The sequence below is a fragment of the Balaenoptera musculus genome, chromosome 5, assembly GCF_009873245.2.
Source record: "Balaenoptera musculus isolate JJ_BM4_2016_0621 chromosome 5, mBalMus1.pri.v3, whole genome shotgun sequence".
NCBI lineage: Eukaryota > Metazoa > Chordata > Mammalia > Artiodactyla > Balaenopteridae > Balaenoptera > Balaenoptera musculus.
In genome coordinates, this window is record NC_045789.1 from 114,804,262 (window position 1) to 114,829,395 (window position 25,134).

Below are 25,134 nucleotides of genomic sequence, written 5' to 3' on the forward strand. Positions count from 1 at the left end.
GCTACCAAAGCCACTTTGATTTACTGTTCTGCTGAAATTTTACCTTCATGTATCACTGAAAAGATTAACAAATCTTTAACATATCTTCATTGACAAATGAGACAAAAATCCTCCAAATGGGAGAGTAACCTATAACTCTAAGACAGAAAGAGCATCACTTCTCTAGAAATTAATTTTTGGATGGCATGGATGAGAAATATGGTTTAATTTAGAGAATTCATGGTGTTTAAAGAGGTAAGTTTTAAATTACATTTCTTCTGTTAAATAGGCATTAAAAACATAATCTTCTGCATTAGTATATGTACTGACACATATAAAAGTGCATGCTTTAACCGATTGACATGTACTACATAAAAGGCACAAGTGCCTCTCTCTACCTGTAAACACATATTGGTATTTTCATTCCATGTCTTATCAATAAAGTTTTCTTTCTTCTGTGGATAGTGAAAAAATATATAAATACTACATCATTGTCCAGGTGGAAATACCTAGATTAATAGCATGGTAAGATTTTTACCCATGGAAAGATGGCCTTACACACAGTAGTTAATATTATGCAAAGTATGCACTTTCTCATTCATTTCCCCCCCAAATCTCTGATAGACGCTGTTGGAACCATAATGCAAAATTCACTGAGAATGGCATGCCTTGCCAGATAAAATACTATTGTCAGTGAATATGGAAACTTTCAGATAGTCTCCTCCTGTAAGAGGAAAACAGACCAAAAATGTGGGAGGTTACAACTTCGCAACTTCTTTAGCAAGTCAAAGAAATTCATAAAGAGGAGTAACAGAAGAAAACATGTGTGGGCTAAGTATAATAAGTAATAACTGCTCAAAATAAGAGTATAGGATTATACTTATAATTTCATAACAAAAGCAAAATTGTTTTTAAATTAGCAAGGGAAAATGTAAGCCCTTAATTCAGATATGGGTTACTACTAGCCTCATTTACAGATATCTCAGTCCTTATCTTTTCCTCAAGATTCTAATTTGTCTCTTGCATATAATCAGAGTTCTCAGTCAAACACAGTTTCAGAAACCTTATGGTTAACAGAGGAACTGGGCTGTGTTATGATCCCCACATTGGAAACTGGGTAATGCCACAAAACCCCACATTATTTCTCAAAAGCTCACACAGGGATTGATGCTAGTAATTGCCAATGCGTGCATATATAACAGTTTTCATTTTATGAAAAAGATAGAAGATTTATTCACACGATCCTCTGTTGACAGTCACAAGTGCATTAAGGGGATAAAAGATGGGGGGTTTGTTTTTCTGTTTCATAGTAAAAGTCAGTATCTTGGGAGCCTTGATTCTTCTCTCCAGTGCTATCTCACTTTTTGTAGCTCCTGTCTCAGCCATGATGGGAGAGGCTGCCCCAGTCTGTGTAGTAGTTTGGACAGTTCCACATTATGATCTCGGTAGTAATTAGAGAGGAAGGTTCTAGACTGAAAAATGAATAGAAAAAGAAGGCAAAGGAAGCTATTAGTTCATTAAATGAGATTGTGCACATTTCTTAAGAAATTCTACTACACTAGGACTGGCTATAAAATAGGTATTTCTTTGTATTTTTCCACAGATATCACTCATTTTTACCATTAGAAAAGATTTGGCAGAAGTGTAGCTGTAAAATAAAAATGGGTCCGGGTATAACTTATGTGCCTTATACAACCACTAAAACACCTATTTATTAAGGGATTGCTGAAGTCTATGTAGGGAGAAAAGTTGATAAGAAGTATATAATACTAAAGAAGAATGAGGTACGTAGGGACTGGATGTGGTACCAAATCTACAGAAAAAACATCTATGTTTTTAAAATTGGTCACTTTATTGGTAAAATTGGGTCATAGCATAAAGATGAAAAATGAACATAATCACAAAAGTTGAATTTCATGATTAAAGAAATAACTTGCAATTTATAAAATGTTTTCTATATTTATTCAGGACCAAAACAGTTTTTTTGAAAAATAATTAAGCGTTTCTTCTTCAAAGATATTATAAGGTCTCATTATAAAGATCATTATAATGATCTTTCCTGTGATTCTTATATTCCTAACCAAGCTGGACTGATGGGCCACTTTTAGATGAATGGTTTAAAAAAGGATTATCAGATATATCTGTGGTTTTAGTTTGTTTTATTTCTGGAAGACAGAAAATTTATAATTGGTCTTTCTCTCTGGATGTCACTTACCTCATATTAGAACCCAATGAACATAGTTCTGTGTCTCTTTGATAAAATAGTAGAGATGAACATTTTTCCTGTGAAAATACAGGCAGCAATGGCCCACGTATAGGTTTCCATCTGGTCAAAGTTACACCATCTCTCTTAAGCCCTCCCAATATTTTAGCACAAATGAGTCTCTTTCTTCCTAAAACTCCCTTAGCCACTTTTGTGTGTACTGTGGAAATGGACTTAAGACAACTACATTTCGTCTTGTACCATTCACCAGGTATTTCATTACATTTCTTCCCTTAAACCAGATTGTAAACACTTCAAATTCTGGATAAGATTTTTATAGAAGTAGTGGAATTTTACATTGGTTTCTTGGTAGATTAAAGTGATTTTTGAAGCCCTTTTGAAATTATTGAGTTCAAAGGTATAGTTTGAGGACCTTCTGGTTCTTCTATATCCATAGTAATACCTAATCACTTCCATCCTCCTTTGGCCCACCTTGTCTTAGGAGAGATACTCATTATATCTGCTCAGTTGATTGCTAATTGGTTTCCCAATCCTAGTCTATCTCCACATACCATAACTTTTATTGAAAGATTTTTTTCCCCTGCCTTTTTGTAGTTTCACATTGTTTTGTGTATCTTACTATAAACAAGTGACTGTAACTAATTTATCCTCCTATAATAAATCTGGGCTCATAACTGTTTTATCCTGTATCCTATTTGTGATATTGTGATTCATAATAAGAAATATGAAGTTGATCATTGACCCCATTTCTGGCACAGAGCTCCTAAAACTCTTGGAATTTCCTAAGTGAGATAGAGATAAAGGTATATTTTGTTACATCAGTGAGGTGGCTTTTGGACCCCACCTAAGAATGGAGGCTGGTCATGGGGAAACAACCTTGTGATTAAAAGGTTGGAACTTTTTATTTTTTTTATACAGCAGGTTTTTATTAGTCATCAATTTTATACACATCAGTGTATACATGTCAATCCCAAATTCCCAATTCATCACACCACCATCCCCACCCCCAACGCGGCTTTCCCCCCTTGGTATCCATATGTTTGTTCTCTACGTCTGTGTCTCAACTTCTGCCCTGCAAACCGGTTAACCTGTACCATTTTTCTAGGTTCCACATACATGCGTTAATATACGATATTTGTTTTTCTCTTTCTGACTTACTTCACTCTGTATGACAGTCTCTAGATCCATCCACGTTTCAACAAATGACCCAATTTCATTCCTTTTTATGGCTGAGTAACATTCCATTGTATATATGTACCACAACTTCTTTATCCATTCGTCTGTTGATGGGCATTTAGGTTGCTTCCATGACCTGGCTATTGTAAATAGAGCTGCAATGAATATTGGGGTGCATGTGTCTTTTTGAATTTTGGTTTTCTCTGGGTATCTGCCCAGTAGTGGGATTGCTGGATCACATGGTAATTCTATTTTTAGTTTTTAAAGGAACCTCCATACTGTTCTCCATAGTGGCTGTATCAATTTACATTTCCACCAACAGTGCAAGAGGGTTCCCTTTTCTCCACACCCTCTCCAGCATTTGTTGTTTGTAGATTTTCTGATGATGCCCATTCTAACTGGTGTGAGGTGATACCTCAGTGTAGTTTTGATTTGCATTTCTCTAATAATTAGTGATGCTGAGCAGCTTTTCATCCGCTTCTTGGCCATCTGTATGTCTTCTTTGGAGAAATGTCTATTTAGGTCTTCTGCCCATTTTTGGATTGGGTTGATTGTTTCTTTAATATTGAGCTGCATGCACTGTTTATATATTTTGGAGATTAATCCTTTGTCCGTTGATTCCTTTGCAAATATTTTCTCCCATTCTGAGGGTTGTCTTCTCGTCTTGTTTGTAGTTTCCTTTGCTGTGTAAAAGCTTTTAAGTTTCATTAGGTCACATTTGTTTATTTTTGTTTTTATTTCCATTACTCTAGGAGGTGGATCAAAAAAGATCTTGCTGTGATTTATGTCAAAGAGTGTTCTTCCTATGTTTTCCTCTAAGAGTTTTATAGTGTCCGGTCTTACATTTAGATCTCGAATCCATTTTGAGTTTATTTTTGTGTTTGGTGTTAGGGAGTGTTCTAATTTCACTCTTTTACATGTAGCTGTCCAGTTTTCCCAGCACCACTTATTGAAGAGACTGTCTTTTCTCCGTTGTATATCTTTGCCTCCTTTGTCATAGATTAGTTGACCATAGGTGCGTGGGTTTATCTCTGGGCTTTCTATCTTGTTCCATTGATCTATGTTTCTGTTTTTGTGCCAGTACCATATTGTCTTGATTACTGTAGCTTTGTAGTATAGTCTGAAGTCAGGGAGTCTGATTTCTCCAGCTCTGTTTTTTCCCCTCAAGACTACTTTGGCTATTCGGGGTCTTTTGTGTCTCCATACAAATTTTAAGATTTTTTGTTCTAGTTCCATAAAAAATGCCATTGGTAATTTGATAGGGATTGCATTGAATCTGTAGATTGCTTTGGGTAGTATAGTCATTTTCACAATACTGATTCTTCCAATCCAAGAACATGGTATATCTCTCCATCTGTTGGTATCATCTTTAATTTCTTTCATCAGTGTCTTATAGTTTTCTGCATACAGGTCTTTTGTCTCCATAGGTAGGTTTATTCCTAGGTATTTTATTCTTTCTTGCAATGGTATTCTTTTTATTCTTTTCTTGAAATGGTAAATGGGAGTGTTTCCTTAATTTCTCTTCCAGATTTTTCATCATTAGTGTATAGGAATGCAAGAGATTTCTGTGCATTAATTTTGTATCCTGCTACTTTACCAAATTCATGGATTAGCTCTAGTAGTTTTCTGGTGGCATCTTTAGGATTCTCTGTGTATAGTATGTCATCTGCAAACAGTGACAGTTTTACTTCTTCTTTTCCAATTTGTATTCCTTTTATTTCTTTTTCTTCTCTGATTGCCTTGGCTAGGACTTCCAAAACGATGTTGAATAATAGTGGTGAGAGTGGACATCCTTGTTTTCTTCCTGATCTTAGAGGAAATGCTTTCAGTTTTTCACCACTGAGAATGATGTTTGCTGTGGGTTTGTCGTATATGGCCTTTATTATGTTGAGGTAGGTTCCCTCTATGCCCATTTTCTGGAGAGATTTTTATCATAAATTGGTGTTGAATTTTGTCAAAAGCTTTTTCTGCATCTATTGAGATGATCATATGGTTTTTATTCTTCAATTTGTTAATATGGTGTATCACATTGATTGATTTGCGTATATTGAAGAATCCTTGCATCCTTGGGATAAATCCCACTTGATCATGGTGTATGATCCTTTTACTGTGTTGTTGGATTCGTTTGCTAGTATTTTGTTGAGGATTTTTGCATCTATATTCATCAGTGATATTGGTCTGTAATTTTCTTTTTTTGTAGTATCTTTGTCTGGTTTTGGTATCAGGCTGATGGTGGCCTCATAGAATGAGTTTGGGAGAGTTCCTTCCTCTGCAATTATTTGGAAGAGTTTGAGAAGGATGGGTGTTAGCTCTTCTCTAAATGTTTGATAGAATTCATCTGTGAAGCCATCTGGTCCTGGACTTTCATTGGTTGGAAAATTTTTAATCACACTTTAAATTTCATTACTTGTGATTCGTCTGTTCATATCTTCTCTTTCTTCCTGGTTCAGTCTTGGAAGGTTATACCTTTCTAAGAATGTGTCCATTTCTTCCAAGTTGTCCATTTTATTGGCATAGAGTTGTTTGTAGTAGTCTCTTAGGATGCTTCGTATTTCTGCAGTGTCTGTTGTAACTTCTCCTTTTTCATTTCTAATTTTATTGATTTGAGTCCTCTCCCTCTTTTTCTTGATGAGTCTGGCTAATGGTTTATCAATTTTATTTATCTTCTCAAAGAACCAGCTTTTAGTTTTATTGATCTTTGCTATTGTTTTCTTTGTTTCTATTTCATTTATTTCTGCTCTGATCTTTATGATTTCTTTCCTTCTGCTAACTTTGGGTTTTGTTTGTTCTTCTTTCTCTAGTTCCTTTAGGTGTAAGGTTAGATTGTTTACTTGAGATTTTTCTTGTTTCTTGAGGTAGGCTTGTATAGCTATAAACTTCCCTCTTAGAACTGCTTTTGCTGCATCCCGTAGGTTTTGGATGGTCGTGTTCTCATTGTCATTTGTCTCTAGGTATTTTTTGATTTCCTCTTTGATTTCTTCAGTTATCTCTTGGTTATTTAGTAACGTATTGTTTAACCTCCATGTGTTTGTGTTTTTTACATTTTTTTCCCTGTAATTCATTTCTAATCTCATAGTGTTGTGGTCAGAAAAGATGCTTAATATGATTTCAATTTTCTTAAATTTACTGAGGCTTGATTTGTGACCCAAGATATGATCTATCCTGGAGAATGTTCCATGCACACTTGAGAAGAATGTGTAATCTGCTGTTTTTGGATCGGATGTCCTAAAAATATTAATTAAACCTATCTGGTCTATTGTGTCATTTAAAGCTTCTGTTTCCTTATTTATTTTCATTTTGGATGATCTGTCTATTGGTGTAAGTGAGGTGTTAAAGTCCCCCACTATTATTGTGTTATTGTCAATTTCCTCTTTTATAGCTGTTAGCAGTTGCCTTATGTATTGATTTGCTCCTATGTTGGGTGCATAAATATTTACAATTATTATATCTTCTTCTTGGATTGATCCCTTGATCAGTATGCAGTGTCCTTCCTTGTCTCTTGTAACATTCTGTATTTTAAAGTCTATTTTATCTGATATGAGTATTGCTACTCCAGCTTTCTTTTGATTTCCATTTGCATGGAATATCTTTTTCCATCCCCTCACTTTCAGTCTGTATGTGTCCCTAGATCTGAAGTGGGTCTCTTGTAGACAGCATATATATGGGTGTTGTTTTTGTATCCATTCTGCAAGCCTGTGTCTTTTGGTTGGAGCATTTAATCCATTCACGTTTAAGGTAATTATTGATATATATGTTCCTGTGGTCATTTTCTTAATAGTTTTGGGTTTGTTTCTGTAGGTCCTTCTCTTCTCTTGTGTTTCCCAGTTAGAGAAATTCCTTTAGCATTTGTTGTAGAGCTGGTTTTGTGGTGCTGAATTCTCTTAGCTTTTGCTTGTCTGTAAAGCTTTTGATTTCTCCATCAAATCTAAATGAGATCCTTGCCGGGTAGAGTAATCTTGGTTGTAGGTTCTTCCCTTTCATCACTTTAAGTATATCATGCCACTCCCTTCTGGCTTGCACAGCTTCTGCTAAGAAATCAGCCGTTAACCTTATGGGAGTTCCCTTGTATGTTATTTGTCATTTTTCCCTTGCTGCTTTCAATAATTTTTCTTTGTCTTTAATTTTTGCCAATTTGATTACTATGTGTCTCGGCATGTTTCTCTTTGGGTTTATCCTGTATGGGACTGGCTGCGCTTCCTGGACTTGGGTGGCTATTTCCTTTCCCATGTGAGGGAAGTTTTGGATTATAATCTCTTCAAATATTTTCTTGGGTCCTTTCTCTCTCTCTTCTCCTTCTGGGACCCCTATAATGCGAATGTTGTTGTGTTTAATGTTGTTCCAGAGGTCTCTTAGGCGGTCTTCATTTCTTTTCATTCTTTTTTCTTTATTCTGTTCCGCAGCAGTGAATTCCACCATTCTGTCTTCCCGGTCACTTATTCGTTCTTCTGCCTCAGTTACTCTGCTATTGATTCCTTCTAGTGTAGTTTTCATTTCAGTTATTGTATTGTTCATCTCTGCTTGTTTGTTCTTTAATTCTTCTAGGTCTTTGTTAAACATTTCTTGCATCTTCTCGATCTTTGCTTCCATTCTTTTTCCGAGGTCTTGGATCATCTTCACCATCATTATTCTGAATTCTTTTTCTGGAAGGTTGCCTATCTCCACTTCATTTAGTTGTTTTTCTGGGGTTTTATCTTGTTCCTTCATCTGGTACATAGCCCTCTGCCTTTTCATCTTGTCTATCTTTCTGTGAATGTGGTTTTTGTTCCACAGGTTGCAGGATTGTAGTTCTTCTTGCTTCTGCTGTCTGCCCTCTGGTGCAAAAGGTTGGAACTTTAATGTTATCCCCTGACCACAGGGAAAGGGAGAGGGGCTGGAGGTTGAAACAATCACCATTTGTCAGTGATTTAATCAATAATGTCCCTGTAATGAAACTTCCATAAAAACCGAAAAAGGATGGGGTTTGGAGAGTTTCTGGGTTGATGAACACGTGGAGATTTGGGGAGACTAGAGAAATCAGAAAAGGCATGGAAGCTCCACACCCTTACCCCATATCTTGGCCTATGCAGCTCATATATCTGGCTATTTCTGAGTTATATCCCTTTGTAATAAAACAGTGATCCAATAAGAAAAATGTTGCTCTGAGTTTTGGGAGTTGCTCTAGCATATTAATCAGAACAAAGGAGGGGGTTTTTGGAACGTCCAATCTATAGCCAGTGGTTCAAGATGGAGGTGATAACCTGGACTTGGGACTTGAGGTGAAAACCTGAACAGGGAGGGACAGTCTTGTAGGATGGGGTCCTTAGCCTGTGGGATCTGTTACTATCTTTGGGAAGACAGTGTCAGAATTGTGTTGAGTTGTGGGACACACAGCTGATGTCTGAGCCTTGCTTGGCGATGTGGAAGAAGCTCTCCACCACATGTTGTAATTGGTGATTAGAGCAGTTTACTCTCCTTTGCTTAACTCAGTACCATGCACTGTATAGGCGTTGTATATATGTATTTAATATGTAATAATAATGCTTATATATTTTGTCCAAAACCACTTGTTTAGTAGATAATTTATTTAAGTACTTTACACATTTGGAAAGGAGTTACTGTTCAGTAAGTATTTATGTTTGAATTGCATCCCAGCACACAGCTTCTACAGATATCTATCAATCATCTATCTCTGTTGGTCTGTCTATTTATTTTCCAAATATAAAACTATCGATAGCAATGAAAAAGCAGAAAAAGGAATCAGTTTTATTGCCTACTAGCTTTGAAATAGTTGTATGCACAGGGTTCTACCAGTGTATTTCAAAGATGAGGAAAATATTACCTCTGGATCCATGGGTGGATACTTTCGACCTTTGCTTTTTCCAAGGCATTTGGTCTTTCCTCCTTCCACTAGTTGACACCAAAAGCCCTTCTGGGGATCAAAACTACAAAAGATCAAATATATAAATGATAATAAAAATATAATGATTATAAATTATACACAGAATTTTGAGAGAGCCTCACCAACTGTATAAAGGAAATGCACTTTCATATGCCTGTTGCTTTGATTTAATTTAATTCAATTCTACAAATATTCATTGAATTGATTTATGAGATTAAATAAACTATATGTTATATATTTTTGATATTTCTACTGTAATGAAAAAGAACATATAGATCTTTAGTCTTTTCTTGTGATGAAATTATTAAGTTTTATATTTTACCTGTTCATCCATAAAAGATGAAAGATGAACTACAAAACTACAACCATATATATAGGATCTTTAGAATATTTATTGTCTTATTTCTATGATTTCCCTGTTAAAATATATTCACAGATTTCTTTGAAATCATTCAATGGTATATAGTAAGGTGACTGAATGTAATGTAAATATACTTTTGTGTTTTTAAACATCTTTATTGGAGTATAATTGCTTTACAGTGGTGTGTTAGTTTCTGTTTTATAACAAAGTGAATCAGCTATACATATACATATATCCCCATATCTCTTCCCTCTTGTGTCTCCCTCCCTTCCACTCTCCCAAACCCACCCCTCTAGGTGGTCACAAAGCACCGAGCTGATCTCCCTGTGCTATGTGGCTGCTTCCCACTAGCTATCTATCTTACATTTGGTAGTGTATATATGTCCATGCCACTCTATCACTTTGTCCCAGCTTACCATTCCCCTGCCCCATGTCCTCAAGTCCATTCTCTAGTAGGTCTGCGTCTTTATTCCCATCTTGCCCCTAGGTTCTTCATGACCACTTTTTTTTTTTTTTAGATTCCATATATATGTGTTAGCATATGGTATTTGTTTTTCTCTTTCTGACTTACTTCACTCTGTATGACAGACTCTAGGTCCATCCACCTCACTACAAATAACTCAATTTCATTTCTTTTTATGGCTGAGTAATATTCTATTGTATATATGTGCCACATCTTCTTTATCCATTCATCTGTCGATGGACACTTAGGTTGCTTCCATGTATATAAACCTGAATTAAAGCTTCCAAGAAAACTGCTATTTTTTTTTAACAGTTCGAAATGTTTATACTTTTCAAGGAGGAAATTAAAAGGGTAAAGATATAATTCAGTATATTTTTCCAGAGAACATGAGACACAGATTATACAAATGGTGAATGGAAGATTAGAAAAATCTTCATTTCTTTTGTTGAAGGCAGATGATCCTATTGGTTAATTCAGACCCAATACTCTTAAAGAAAATTCTAATGTTGTTTTGTTCCCATGGCTGCACAAAGTTATAAAAGAAAGAATGTGTGGCCTAATTATTTGGTTTAAACTCAGATGTATAAGAATTTTTGTTTAGGACTAACAAGGTAGGAAAAATGAAAGAATAAACCAAATAGGAAGGGAAATTTTAAATTTACTGCTATGGGACTTGCTGCATGCATAAAACATCGAAAAGGTTTGCATTTTTGTTGCTCAGCAGATGTTTTAGAAAGATGGAGCATAATTGAGTAGGACGTAAAGTTAATTAGCTGCAGAATATTTTGTTGCCCTGGGCCCATTCCTATAATACCGGTGCACCTGCAATTTGCTTCTGCGCATATGTGAACTCATTCAGGGGGAGAGGGAATTTTTCGTCACAGTTCCCTGCCCAATCTATTACTAGAGACCTGATCTTTGCAATCCAGGTTGTCCTAGTACATGTTATCAATTAAAATTAAATACATCACTGGTTAAATGGATAAAAGGAAGACAGAGTCATTTCCAACCTGGACTTTTCAATCTGCTCCTTGCCTATCATAGGCCTTTCTCTAGTTTTCATTAATTTCCCAAGAGGAAAAACAATTCTGCATGCTGTACAAAATGAGATGGGGAAGGCAGCATAACAGTGCCCCTAAACAGCATTTTCTGCCTCAGGATGAGAATATTTAACTGCATTAAGGTAAAATACAGCTCTGGCAACCAAGCCAAGATATTTATACACACTGAGAGCATATCTTTTGCTCTCCGGTGTACAGAGGTCTCAGGATGGGCTGCTGTCTCTCCTTGCTCTCCAAACAGCTGTTGTGAGGCAGAGTTTAATACAACCTGAGGAAGGGGAGCCATCCAGAATATTGAAAGTCATTCTTTTAGATAGGGTTGCCATAACCTTGAATCCACATTACTTTGCTGCCCTGGTTTCATTTATTTCATTGACAATGTTATATACCCGAAGTCTAACAATGGGCATTTATTCTTGCTAAGTTATATCAATTCCTTGTTTTATGGTTTGGTTTCAGTAGGCATGAAATTGTGAAATTAAGATGCAAAGCCTTTCTCAAATAACTGTTAGACAACTTTGAGGATATGAATTTGTTGCCTTACAAGTTCTTTTATTACACTGAACATCACTATAGTTATTAATTTTTGTGATGTGTGAGACATATTAAAAACCATATATTCTGTACTTGTTTGTAATCTCTTCTTTAAAAGTATGATTTTACAGGTTTATTGAACCATAAGGAACTATTTGTAGTAAACAGGATAGAACCATTCCCTAAACTACTGCAGGCAGGCAGGGGAAGACATGCTGACATCAATAAGTATTTATGTAAACGTATTATGGGAAGCTTTGTCTACTTAATCAACAGGGGCCATGCCTTGTGTTGTAATTTCCATGTGTAGGTGAAAACTTCATTAGACTTGTTTTAGTGGATAAGGAACAACCCAATCATATTGCTTCTTTTCCTGTCCTTCCATTACCCTCTCTAATTGTCTAATTGCTGATTCTAATCTGCTGTGAACTGGGAAATTATATAATCAAGCTTGTTAAAATTTTGTCTAAAACTTAATAGGCTGTATATCAGGCCTTTGTGAGGGCATCAAGTACATGCCCTTTTAAATATATATTTTGACTGCTTGGAGCTTTTGTTTTTGTTTGTTATTTTGCTTCTTTACACTTTTTTTTCCATTTTCAATTACCCAAGTATATGATTTTATTTTCCCAAGGTGACTGCAACAATACACCCCCTCCCACATTCTCTTCTGCAGAACGTCCTTGCCCCTCCTCATCAAGAGGCGGAGGCTCCTTTCCCTCCCCTTGGATTTGCACTGGCTCTAGTGACTTGGTTGCAATCAATAGAATATGACATAAGTGATGCTATGTGACTTGCAAGGCTAGATCAGAGAAGGCCTTGAACCACATTCGCTCGATATACCACCCCCTCTCAGAACACAAAGCCACTACACTGTGAGAAAGTCACACAGAGAGAGGTCTCGTCCCACTGAGCTCAGCTTCGAGCCATCCCAGTCCAAGAGCCAAAGATGTGAGTAAAGAAGCCTCCAGAAGACTCCAGTCTCCAGCCGTTCAAGTCATACCTAGATATTCATGTCTTCCCAAATATGGCCCCAGGTATATATTTTGAGCAGAGACAAGTTGTCCTGGCTGTGTCCTGTCTAAATTCCCAGCCCACAGCATCCATGAGCATAATAAAATGGCTACGGTTACATGCCGGTAGGTTCTGGGCGGTCAGCTGTGCAATAATAACTACAACATTATACGTGATTATATTTGGTTATACACAATTTAATAAATACAGAGTAAAACATGAATGTATCCCTTTCCCAGTTCTGCCCAAAACACTACTCACTTTCACAGAGCTAATGGAGGCCATCAACATTTTATTTCTAACCTGTAAATTACTTGGGGAAAGAGATCATCTTTCTCACCTTTGTAACCTCAATTCCTAGAACACTTTCTGCATAGAGTAGGCATGTAGAAAGTTTACTTAAACAAATTTATACTGGGAAAAAGCTCACAAAAAGGGGAATTTGTGATACATAAAATGCCTATAAGGTAAAGTGTTCCTGGTATTCAAAAGGGAGACACTACATGAATAATGAGGACATTCCTTTGACTGCTTTTGAGTAGCATAATGATGTATAAATTCATACCTAGTATTAATGATGCTATATACACACCTACCAGTGATAATTTATGATGGCAAATAATGGAAATGAAATCAACCATGAGAATAGACTCACGTTAGTGCTTCAGAGTAATTATAATGAGGTGTAACTCCCAGAAACTTCTGGACTTCGTCCATCACAGTAACTGGGTCAGATCTCAGCTGCTGTCCATCAATAATTAGCAACTGTAGAGTCAAAAATAGTCACTTTATGAAGAACAAAATTAAATTAAATAGACCAAGCTGCCTCCCTTGACCTGGTAAGATGTTAATCAATTAGATCAGTGTGAAAAGGAAGAAAATATGGACTACTTAGCATACATGTTAATGTTTACTATTCTTGTGTCCTTCCAAATAAACAGCAAATTTTGCCAAAGGCATTTTTTATAACCCTTAACTAACTTGATTGTAAATCATAAATAAACACTGACACTCTCTTGATTTAGTAGTTCAGTAGAAACACGATTTTCCATCTGCTCTGTAATACAGATAATTATCCAACCTATGAAATTCCATGAGTTAACCTTGGAGCCAAGGGCTTGGAAATAATGGGCATACAGATGAAAATTAACCATCTATTCTCCTTACAAACCACAACAGAGAACTCAGGTTTTAGTTGTGACCTGACTGGAATGAAGAAGATAAAGGATGTGGACACTTTCCTCAGATCCTTATTTCCTGTTCTATCCCAAGTTCCTGGAGCTGTTACAACACTTTCCATTTTGACAGTCTAACCCATGACCTCCTTCTTTCCTTATAAGAGTCCCACAGGACAGATGACACACGGGTATCTGCACATGGTGTTCCATAAAGGTTCTGTCTAACTGGCTGCTCCTCTACTGGTGATTGCCTATGAAGCACCTGATGCCTCCTGTGTGAGGCCCTACCACTTTGAGACCAGCTACTATCCAAAAGAAGATCCCCAGAATGTGTTTCACAGCCACTTAACATTGTAATACTACCATTGACATTAAAAATGTAAAAATCCACATTTCTTCCTTAGTTATGATCATCTCTGATAATAAATTGCTATCTGTGGCAATGTTAATTTATATTTTCTGTTTGTCAGTGCAACACTATGAGGATATAATAAACAGAAGAAATTCAGTTCAGGACATTACCTGAGAAGCAGCAAAGTAAGTTAGCCATCTTTCTATGTGGACCGCATACCATCCAGGTAATAGGCATCTTCTCTGCAAAGTTTTCAGGTCAGATGGGGCCCAATGTGCTGTTGTGATAACTTCATAGAAATTAAACCTCAGGGCAGCTGGATCTTCATGTGATCTTTGGTGCTTTAATAAGAAAGTCAATTGTAAAATTAATTTTCTTTATGCCTGCATAGGTATGTGTGCATGTATGTGTTTGATGTGTGGATATATGTGTGGGTGTCATGTGTCTTTTATTCCAAAAAAAGTAACAAAAAATAATTAATTGATTTTAGAATGAAAAATAAGGTGAAAAGTGCATACTATATTGAAACCTAGGCATTGGCATATTGTTTATATAGAGTATAAGCCTTCCATATATATCAAGTAGCATTCAGATAAGCCTGTGGTTGCCTTCATGTCTAAAATGTTTAGGTGCAAGACAAGAGACAGAGTACAAGGACTTTCTCCATGGGTCTGATTATAAGTGAAAAGATGTCAGGGACCAGACAGATCAAGCCTGATGAAAAGAGATTTTGATTGGCAGGAGTAGGCTTACATATTACTGTGCTCTTGTTTCATTACAGCCACTGCTGAGGGTTCTGACAATTCCCTAATATCCCTGTGTGTCAGGTGCTATGGGTACCGAGAAGGCAGATGTTTATTCTTGCTTGCTCAGGTGTCACATTTATGTTGATGTTGCCCAAGGCACTTCACTTTGACCCTCCCAAGGGTTTCCACCTAACTCTGCTAATTCCTAAATACCAATTCACTACTGCTTTTCAGTACCAAATTCTCTGAATCTTTCACCTCCTACCATCATTGGTCAAGCTCAAGAGCCCAACACAAATCAATACAATTTTATAAGCATTCATTAAGATCCTTCCCAGAACAATAACCTGCAATAGATTCTAGAGATAAAAAGATATAGGTAAGACAAAATTGCTGTCTTCAAAGAAATCAAAATCTGGTATGGAAAACAATAGATTAACAGATTGTGATAAAGTCATATATTTGACTAGAGGTATAAGTTATTTGCTGTGATAGTCAGACCAATAAGTGATTAGTTCTGAATGAAAGATGAAGGGATCTTTTTTAATGATTGATGCTTTTGAGTTAAAATGTAGTGAGAAAGATTTTAATAAGCAGAAAAAAATAAATGTGGAAACTAAGAGAACTTTAAAGTAAATTTGAGTGAAGATGAATGAGGTGTGTGGGACTGGATGAATTGATTTTGCAAGATATCTAAAAGTGAACTTAAAGAAAATTTACTACAGGATAAGGATGGAAGTATATTAGAGCCTGATAGAATTATGTAATAGCAGCCCTTATATATGTTAGAAATAAAAATTGCTAAGAAAGTAAAGATGATTAAGTGGTAAATGGTTAAAGTGTAACTAATGAGTGGTAGGTTGGTAGAAATAATAATACTTTTGAAGCCCTCTCATAATTGCTTATTTATTGACCTTATTTGTAAATGCATTATGCTACATACATAGAGACTACATAGTACATTTAATTAATACAAGGTGTAGAAACAGGGTAACTTGGGTAAAGAAATATAAACATACTATGTGCATGTTAATACAGTAATGTGAACGTTTCTACTTTGCACAGTGATAATATGGAATTGTACTTAATCTGCTCTATATTGACTTATACCAGTTTAGCACCAACTTATTTTTATACTTATACAACTAAAAAGATTAGCGTAAAAATATGACCAGAAGTCACACAGAACTGGAAAAAATAGCACTATAGGTCCTCTGTGAGGCCCATTATAAAAATGTGGGGTAGAAATTACAGTGGCAGGTGACATTTGTAGGAGTTTCTGAATTATACCTGCTGAGCTTCAAATTTATGGTACTTACTGAATAGACAGGACTGGGTAATAATGTAACCTAAGTAATAGGTTCCATTATTTTGAAATGTACAGCAGGCTGGGGACCCTACTCTTAGCAATATAGCAATAAAAAGTATTATCAGAAAAATTTATTCATTTCAAATGTGTATGTTCAAAGAATTTACTTGAAGAAGCAGGCATAGATTCTCTCTTTTTTAAAAAAAATTGTTGAATCCATGTGGGAAAAAAAAAGATTCATATAAATCTGCTCTAAGCAGTGACCATTTTTTCTGCCAGGAAAATGTGCAACATTTTTCCCCAAGTGTTCACATTCAAAATGTTTCATTAAGGCTTAACATCTCAATATTTTTGGCACGATTGAAAAAAATAAGTTTATCTTGCTTTGCAATGTGAATTTTGTTAAAGTGAGAAAGACACATTTTTGTATATTAGGGAGTCATTGACTCATGGATTCTAACAATAATTTCTGGATTTTGCTCCCAAAACAAGTGTTCCACTTGAATTCCTAACCACTTGCAATCTCAGTTTGCAGTATCACGTTTTTCTGTCCATCATTATTTGTTCTTAGCGATATATGTTTATTGAAGAAATTTTGAAAAGTCAAGAAAAAGAATAAAGGAAAAAGAAAAATTACTTGTTATTTTACAATGCTATTAAATTTTTTCTTTTAATCTACTTTATTTTGGCATTAATTTATGTATGCACTCATATCACTGGGATTTTAGTACATATAGATTATTACCACCTTAAATTCAAGGTCATCAGCTTTAATTAGGCTTTCATTGCAGTGGGCAATTTTACATTTCTCTGGTCAACTTTACCTCACCCCTGTAGCAAGATTTCATACCCCCTTTTTTCTGTCCTTAAACTACTGCCTCCCAAAATTTCCCCCTCTTTTCATTAGATTAACTTGTTCTCAGCTTTTTAAAGGAAAAAGAGACCATCATAGTCACTTTAATTTCTCTATCCCAGACCTTCAAACTTACCAGCAAGTACATGTAAACCCTTTTCTATCCCTTAAGTTTCAATGCAGGGGGTCTTAATAACTCCCGCTGATAGAATTCAGAGGATCTATGAGCATGAATCTTCAAAAAAAGTCTCTTTATTTTTAGTAACTTCTAAATAAAATTTGATATGTACTGTACTTGTGATTTTATCACCAATAAAAATCAGTTCTTTTTTATCACATTACAGGTCTTTCAGATATATCAAATGTTTATACTCACCGCTATTTCAAAATTACAGTAGTATTAGCCCCATCATTAGATCTTGCCATTTAATGATTTAGTAAATATTTGTTACTGATTTTAAATTACTTTTTTTAATTGCAAATTACATCTTTAGCCTTCCCCCACCCCCGCACAACACCTGTATCCTTCTTCAGTGCTTCTTTTTCACGGGAATATATGGTTATCATCCGGTTGCCCAGACTGGAAATTTGATTTATCTTTGACACTGTTTTCTGACCAGGTTCTGTTGATTTTAATCCTTAAAGATTTCTTGATACTTTATCCTTCACCCCGTTTCTACTTACTATCTTTGTCCTTGCTACTGCCATTTCACAGCAGGACTATTGCAATAGCCTCTACTTGACTTCTCTGAGTGGTCACTTCTTCCACTCCAATCCATTCTTCAAATAGCAGATAGTATCATGTTTTCTAAAAGGAATTCTGGTAGTTACACACTAACTAAACTAATGTTAAACTAATGCTGGTTTAACATTTTAAAAAGGCTTTCGATGGCTCAAGGAATGGTGGCCACTTGGTTCTCCCTCTTGGCTTCTAGCCCCCATGTGCCTCTCAGACTCATCTCCCATAGGTCTCCACCTCGGGTTTTGCTCTCTAACCACATGAACCTTTTTTTTAGTTCTTTAGCTGTGCTGTGGTTCTTTGCACCCAGGGGACTACACATACTTTCCCTCTGCCCCACTCTCCCTCTATCCTCACTCAGTTAAACCTACTCGTCTGTCAGTTTTAAGTCTAAAGTTGATTTCTCTAGAGAGTGCTCTCATAGCACCTCCCATACTTCCTCACAGAGCATTCAAAATTTCTAATTATATACCTTTTTGCTTATTTGATTAATATCTATCCACACATTAGAATGAACACTATGTTTTAATTATCATTCTATGGATTAAAACCATCATGAAATGCTGAAGAATACTCCATTTCGGTGTGACACAATTCTATATTGTAGGATATTTACTTTTCCTTTTGTTATTATTATTATGATTAGTACCTCGATGAATAAAAAAGGGATACATATTTTTAATCCTTTTGAGGTTTCCTTATAATCGATTCCAGAAGAGGAATCACAGCACAAAAGTACCTTTACAAACCTTTTGATAACTGTCATCAAGTTAGTTTTCAGAAAATATCTCCATATATACCCTTCTATTGGAAAGTTCGAGCACCTTTATCATCACACCCTTGTCAACAGAGAGAATAAGCGTGACAATTTTTGCCAAGATGATATTTTTAAAAGTACCATTTTGATTTATATTTTGTTGATCCCTAATTAGGTTGATCATTTTTCATGTAAATTATTGTGTGGTTGGATTTGTGTGTGTGTATGTAAATTGTTTATCTATGCCTTTTGCTTGTCTGCTCATTTTTTTACTCAAATATTTATTTAGTAGTTAGTTACTTTTACCAATTTGCAGGAACTTTTTTTTTACAAATTAAGGGAACTAAGCCATTTAACATGTATTGCTAAAGAAGCTCTACTTAGATAGTTATTTTAATTTTGTTAATTGTTACTTACCAACATTTTACATGTTTATATGGTTCAATCTATTAATTCTTTGATGTGTGATTTTCTTCTGTTATGTTATGCTTGAAACTCCTTGCCCAAATTGATATCAATTAGGTCTTATCAATAGTTCTTATTTCTCATAATTTTTTTTTTTTTGTTTCGCTCTTTTAACATTTGACTGTTCAATACATCTGGACTTTACTTTGGTAATTCATCATTGCTTACATTCAAGCTATGACCAAATGCTTTTAACGGTATTTTTCACTGCTTCATACCTGATACCAAGAGTATGCCCTGTCTGAGGGGTCAATGAGGATGGTGATGATCTTGGCTTTGGGGACCAGAGATGCAGCTCGTTTGGGAGCTTCTTCTGAATGGAAGTAATTAGCACTCTTTTCAAATAGAAAGTCACTTGTAATGTTGGATGGAGTAGGGAAAAATTCCATATACCTGAAGGCAGAGAAAGACAATTAATTAATTTGAGGTCTAATTGATTTCCTGCCATACTATGGATAAGAAATAATTTAAATATTTTTACATCCATTTATATCAATTTCTAATTATTGGTGTTATAATAATCAAAATAGATACTATTCTATACACTTCGAATGTAAAAACAATCCCAGGTAATATTGTTCTAATGGACTAGTTAGGGCAGGGAAAGACTGAGATGAAATAGGTAGGTTGTTAAAGAACAGAGGGAAAATCCTTTAGATTTGGGTTGATGTTCTGTGCTACTGAAAACAAAAACCAGAAAAATTAGGTTTACCCTTGGCAAACAGCAAATTACACCATATTGCCTAGTAAATATTTTAAATTAATTCATATCATTAATTAGTTAAGAATTTTTCAGACTCCGGGAGGGCTCATACCAAGGAGTACTTCCCAGAACTTTTGTTGCCAGTGTCCTTGTCCCCACAGTGAGCCACAGCCACCCCTGCCTCTGCAGGAGACCCTCCAACACTAGCAGCCATGTGGCTGACAGGGTCTTGGTGCTCCGACCGAGTGTCAGGACTGAGCCACTGAGGTGGGAGAGCCGAGTTCAGGACATTGGTCAACCAGAGACCTCCCGGCCCCACATAATATCAAATGGCGAAAGCTTTCCCAGAGATCTCCATTTCAACCCTAAGACCCAGCTCCACTCAATGACCAGCAAGCTCCAGAGCTGGACACCCTATGCCAAACAACTAGCAAGACAGGAACACAACGCCACCCATTAGCAGAGAAGCTGCCTAAAATCATAATAAGGTCACAGACACACCAGGTGCATCTGAAAACACATCACTGGACGTGGTCCTCCCCACTAGAAAGACAAGATCCAGCCTCATCCACCAGAACACAGGCACTAGTCACCTCCATCAGGAAGCCTACACAAACCACTGAACCAACCTTACCAACTGGGGGCAGACACCAAAACCAACAGGAACTACGAACATGCAGCCTGCAAAAAGGAGACCCCAAACACAGATAGTTAAGCAAAATGAGAAGACACAGAAACACACAGCAGATGAAGGAGCAAGGTAAAAACCCACCAGGCCAAACAAATGAAGAGGAAATAGGCAGTCTACCTGAAAAAGAATTCAGAGTAATGATAGTAATGATGATCCAAAATCTTGGAAATAGAATGGAAAAAATACAAGAAACGTTTAACAAGGACCTACAAGAACTAAAGAGCAAGCAAAAAATGATGAACAACACAATAAACGAAATTAAAAATTCTCTAGAAGGAATCAATAGCAGAATAACTGAGGCAGAAGAATGTATAAGTGACCTGGAAGATAAAATAGTGGAAATAACTACCTCAGAGCAGAATAAAGAAAAAAGAATGAAAAGAATTGAGGACAGTCTTAGAGACTTCTGGAACAACATTAAATGCACCAACATTCGAATTATAGGGGTCCCAGAAGAAGAAGAGAAAAAAAAAGGGACTGAGGAAAAATATGAAGACATTATAGTTGAAAACTTCCCTAATATGGGAAAGGAAATAGTCAATCAAGTCCAGGAAGCGCAGAGAGTCCCATACAGGATAAATCCAAGGAGAAACACACCAAGACACATATTAAGCAAACTATCAAAAATTAAATGCAAAGAAAAAATATTAAAAGCCACAGGGAAAAGCGGCTTTTCCAAATAACAATAACATAAACAAATAACAATAACAATAACAAAACAAATAACATAAAAAGAAATCCCCATAAGGTTAAGAGCTGATCTTTCAGCAGAAACTCTGCAAGCCAGAAGGGAGTGGCAGGACATATTTAAAGAGATGAAACGGAAAAACCTACAATCAAGATTACTCTACCCAGCAAGGATCTCATTCAGACTTGATGGAGAAATTAAAACCTTTACAGACAAGCAAAAGCTAAGAGAATTCAGCACCACCAAAACAGCTTTACAACAAATGCTAAAGGAACTTCTCTAGGTAGGAAACACAAGAGAAGGAAAAGACCTACAATAACAAACGCAAAACAATTAAGAAAATGGTAATAGGAACATACATATCAATAACTACCTTAAAAGTAAATGGATTAAGTGCTCCAACCAAAAGACACAGACTGGCGAAATGGATACAAAAACCAGACCGGTATATATGCTGTCTACAGGAGACCCACTTCAGATCTAGGGACACATACAGACAGAAAGTGAGGGGATGGAAAAGGATATTCCATGCAAATGGAAATCAAAAGAAAGCTGGAGTAGCAATTCTCATATCAGACAAAATAGACATTAAAATAAAAACTATTACAAGAGACAAAGAAGGACATTACATAATGATCAAGAGATCAATCTAAGAAAAAGATATAATAATTGTAAATATTTATGCACCCAACATAGGAGCACCTCAATACATAAGGCAAATGCCAACATCCATAAAAGGGGAAATCAACAGTAACACAATAAATGTAGGGGACTTTTAACACCTCACTTTCACCAGAGGACATATCATCCCAAATGAAAATAAATGAGGAAACACAAGCTTTTAAATGATACATTAAACAAGATGGACTTAATTCATATTTATAGGACATTCCATCCAAAAACACTTTCTTCACAAGTGTACATAGAACATTCTCCAGGATAGATCATATCTTGGGTCATAAATCAAGCCTTGGTAAATTTAAGAAAATTGAAATTGTATCAAGTATCTTTTCTGACCACAACGCTATGAGACTAGATGTCAATTACAGGAAAAAAATCTGTACGAAATACAAACACATGGAGGCTAAACAATACACTACGAAATAGCTAAGAGATCACTGAAGAAATCAAAGAGGAAATCAAAAAAATACCTAGAAACAAATGAAAATGAAAACACAATGACCCAAAACCTATGGGATGCAGCAAAAGCAGTTCTAAGAGGGAAGTTTATAGCAGTACAATCCGTTTCAGGAAACAAGAAACATCTCAAATAAACAACCTAACCTTACATCTAAAGCAATTAGAGAAAGAAGAACAAAAAAACCCCAAAGTCAGCAGAAGGAAAGAAAGCATAAATATCAGATCAGAAATAAATGAAAAAGAAATGAAGGAAATGATAGCAAAGATCAATAAAACTAAAAGCTGGGTCTTTGAGAAGATAAACAAAATTGATAAACCATTAGCCAGACTCATCAAGAAAAAAATGGAGAAGACTCTAATCAATAGAATTAGAAATGAAAAAGGAGAAGTAACTGACACTCCAGAAATACAAAGGATCATGAGACATTACTACAAGCAACTATATGCCAATAAAATGGACAACCACGAAGAAATGGACAAATTCTTAGAAAAGCACAACCTTCCGAAACTGAACCAGGAAGAAATAGATAATATAAACAGACCAATCACAAGCGCTGAAATTGAAACTGTGATTAAAAATCTTCCAGCAGACTAAAGTCCAGGACCAGATGGCTTCACAGGAGAATTCTATCAAACATTTAGAGAAGAGCTAACACCTATCTTTCTCAAACTCTTCCAAAATATAGCAGAGGGAGGCACTCCCAAACTCATTCTACAAGGCCACCATCACCCTGATACCAAAACCAGACAAAGATATCAGAAAAAAAGAAAACTACAGGCCAATATCACTGATGAACATAGATGCAAAAATCCTCAACAAAATACTAGCAAACAGAATCCAACAGCACATTAAAAGGATCATACACCATGATCAAGTGGGGTTTATCCCAGTAATGGAAGGATTCTTCAAATATACATAAAGCAATCAATGTGATACACCATATTAACAAATTGAAGGAGAAAAAACATATGACCATCTCAATAGATCCAGAAAAAGCTTTTGACAAAATTCAACACCTATTTATGATAAAAAACTCTCCAGAAAGTAGGCATAGAGGGACCTTACCTCAACATAATCAAGGTCATATATGACAAACCCACAGCCAACATCGTTCTCAATCGTGAAAAATTGAAACCATTTCCACTAAGATCAGGAAGAAGACAATGTTGCCCACTCTCACCACTATTATTCAACATAGTTTTGGAAGTTTTAGCCACAGCAATCAGAGAAGAAAAAGAAATTAATGGAATCCAAATCAGGAAAGAAGCAGTAAAACTGTCACTATTTGCAGATGACATGATACTATGTATACAGAATCCTAAAGATGCTATCAGAAAACTACTAGAGCTAATCCATGAATTTGGTAAAGTAGCAGGATACAAAATTAATGCACAGAAATCTCTTGCATTCCTACACTAATGATGAAAAATCTGAAAGAGAAATTAAGGACACACTCCCATTTACCATTGCAACAAAAAGAATAAAATACCTAGGAATAAACCTACCTAAGGAGACAAAAGACCTGTATGCAGAAAACTATGACACTGATGAAAGAAATTAAAGATGATACAAACAGATGGAAAAATATACCATGTTCTTGTATTGGAAGAATCTATATTGTGAAAATGACTATACTACAGAAAGCAATCTACATATTCAATGAAATCCCTATCAAACTACCAATGGCATTCTTCACAGAATTAGAACAAAAAATTTCACAATTTGTATGGAAACACAAAAGACCCCGAATAGCCAAAGCAATCTTGAGAAAGAAAAATGGAGTTGGAGGAATCAGGCTACCCGACTTCAAACTATACCACAAAGCTACAGTAATCAAGACACTATGGTACTGGCGCAAAAACTGAAATATAGATCAATGGTACAAGATGGAATGCCCAGAGATAAACCCACCCACGTATGGGCACCTAATTTACGACAAAGGAGGGAAGAACATACAATGGAGAAAGGACAGCCTGTTCAATAACTGGTGCTGGGAAAACTGGACAGCTACACGTAAAAGAATGAATTTAGAACACTCCTTAATACCATACACAAAAGTAAATTCCAAATGGATTAAAGACTTAGAGGTAAGACCAGACACTATAAAACCCTTAGAGGATAACATAGGAAAATGACCCTTTGACATAAACCACAGCAAGATCTTTTTTTACCCACCTCCTAGAGTAACAGAAATAAAAACAAAAATAAACAAATGGGACCTAAAAGCTTTTGCACAGCAAAGGAAACCATAAACAAGACAAAAAGACAACCCTCAGAATGGCAGAAAATATTTGCAAATGAACCAACAGACAAAGGATTAATCTCCAAAATATACAAAAAGCTCATGGAGCTCAATATCAAAATAACAAACCATCCAGTTAAAAAATGGGTGGAAGACCTAAATAGACATTTCACCAAGGAAGATATACAGATGGCCAGGAGGCACATGAAAAGATGCTCAACATCACTAATTATTAGAAAAATGCAAACCGAAACTACAATGAGGTATTACCTCACACTGGTCAGAACAGCCATCATCAAAAAATCTAGAAACAATAAACGCTGGAAAGGGTGTGGTGAAAAGGGAACCCTTTGCACTATTGGTGGGAATGTAAATTGATACAACCATTATGGAAAACAGTATGGAGGTTCCTTAAAAAACTAAAAGTAGAACTACCATATGACCCAGCAATCCCACTACTGGGCATATACCCTGAGAAAACCATAATTCAAAAAGAATCATGTACCACAATGTTCATTGTAGCTTTATTTACAATAGCCAGGACATGGAAGCAACCTAAGTATCCATTGACAAATGAATG

General features: G+C 35.8%; 1 protein-coding gene across 2 annotated transcripts in view; it reads right to left on the reverse strand.

Annotated features, from left to right (window-relative positions):
• Window positions 1-1,331: 1,331 nt before the first annotated feature.
• LOC118895758 (bifunctional heparan sulfate N-deacetylase/N-sulfotransferase 4) overlaps window positions 1,332-25,134 on the reverse strand; it is a 235,915-nt gene continuing 212,112 nt past the window's right edge. Inside the window, exons 9-13 of one of the 2 annotated variants that reach the window (XM_036853272.1) lie at window positions 19,308-19,482; window positions 14,391-14,561; window positions 13,346-13,455; window positions 9,198-9,300; window positions 1,332-1,451 (exon numbers count right to left, since the gene is read on the reverse strand). In XM_036853272.1, the coding sequence (XP_036709167.1) occupies window positions 1,332-1,451; window positions 9,198-9,300; window positions 13,346-13,455; window positions 14,391-14,561; window positions 19,308-19,482 (679 nt within the window). The remainder of the gene's footprint in view (window positions 1,452-9,197; window positions 9,301-13,345; window positions 13,456-14,390; window positions 14,562-19,307; window positions 19,483-25,134) is intronic. The other variant, XM_036853273.1, reaches the window with a different exon arrangement.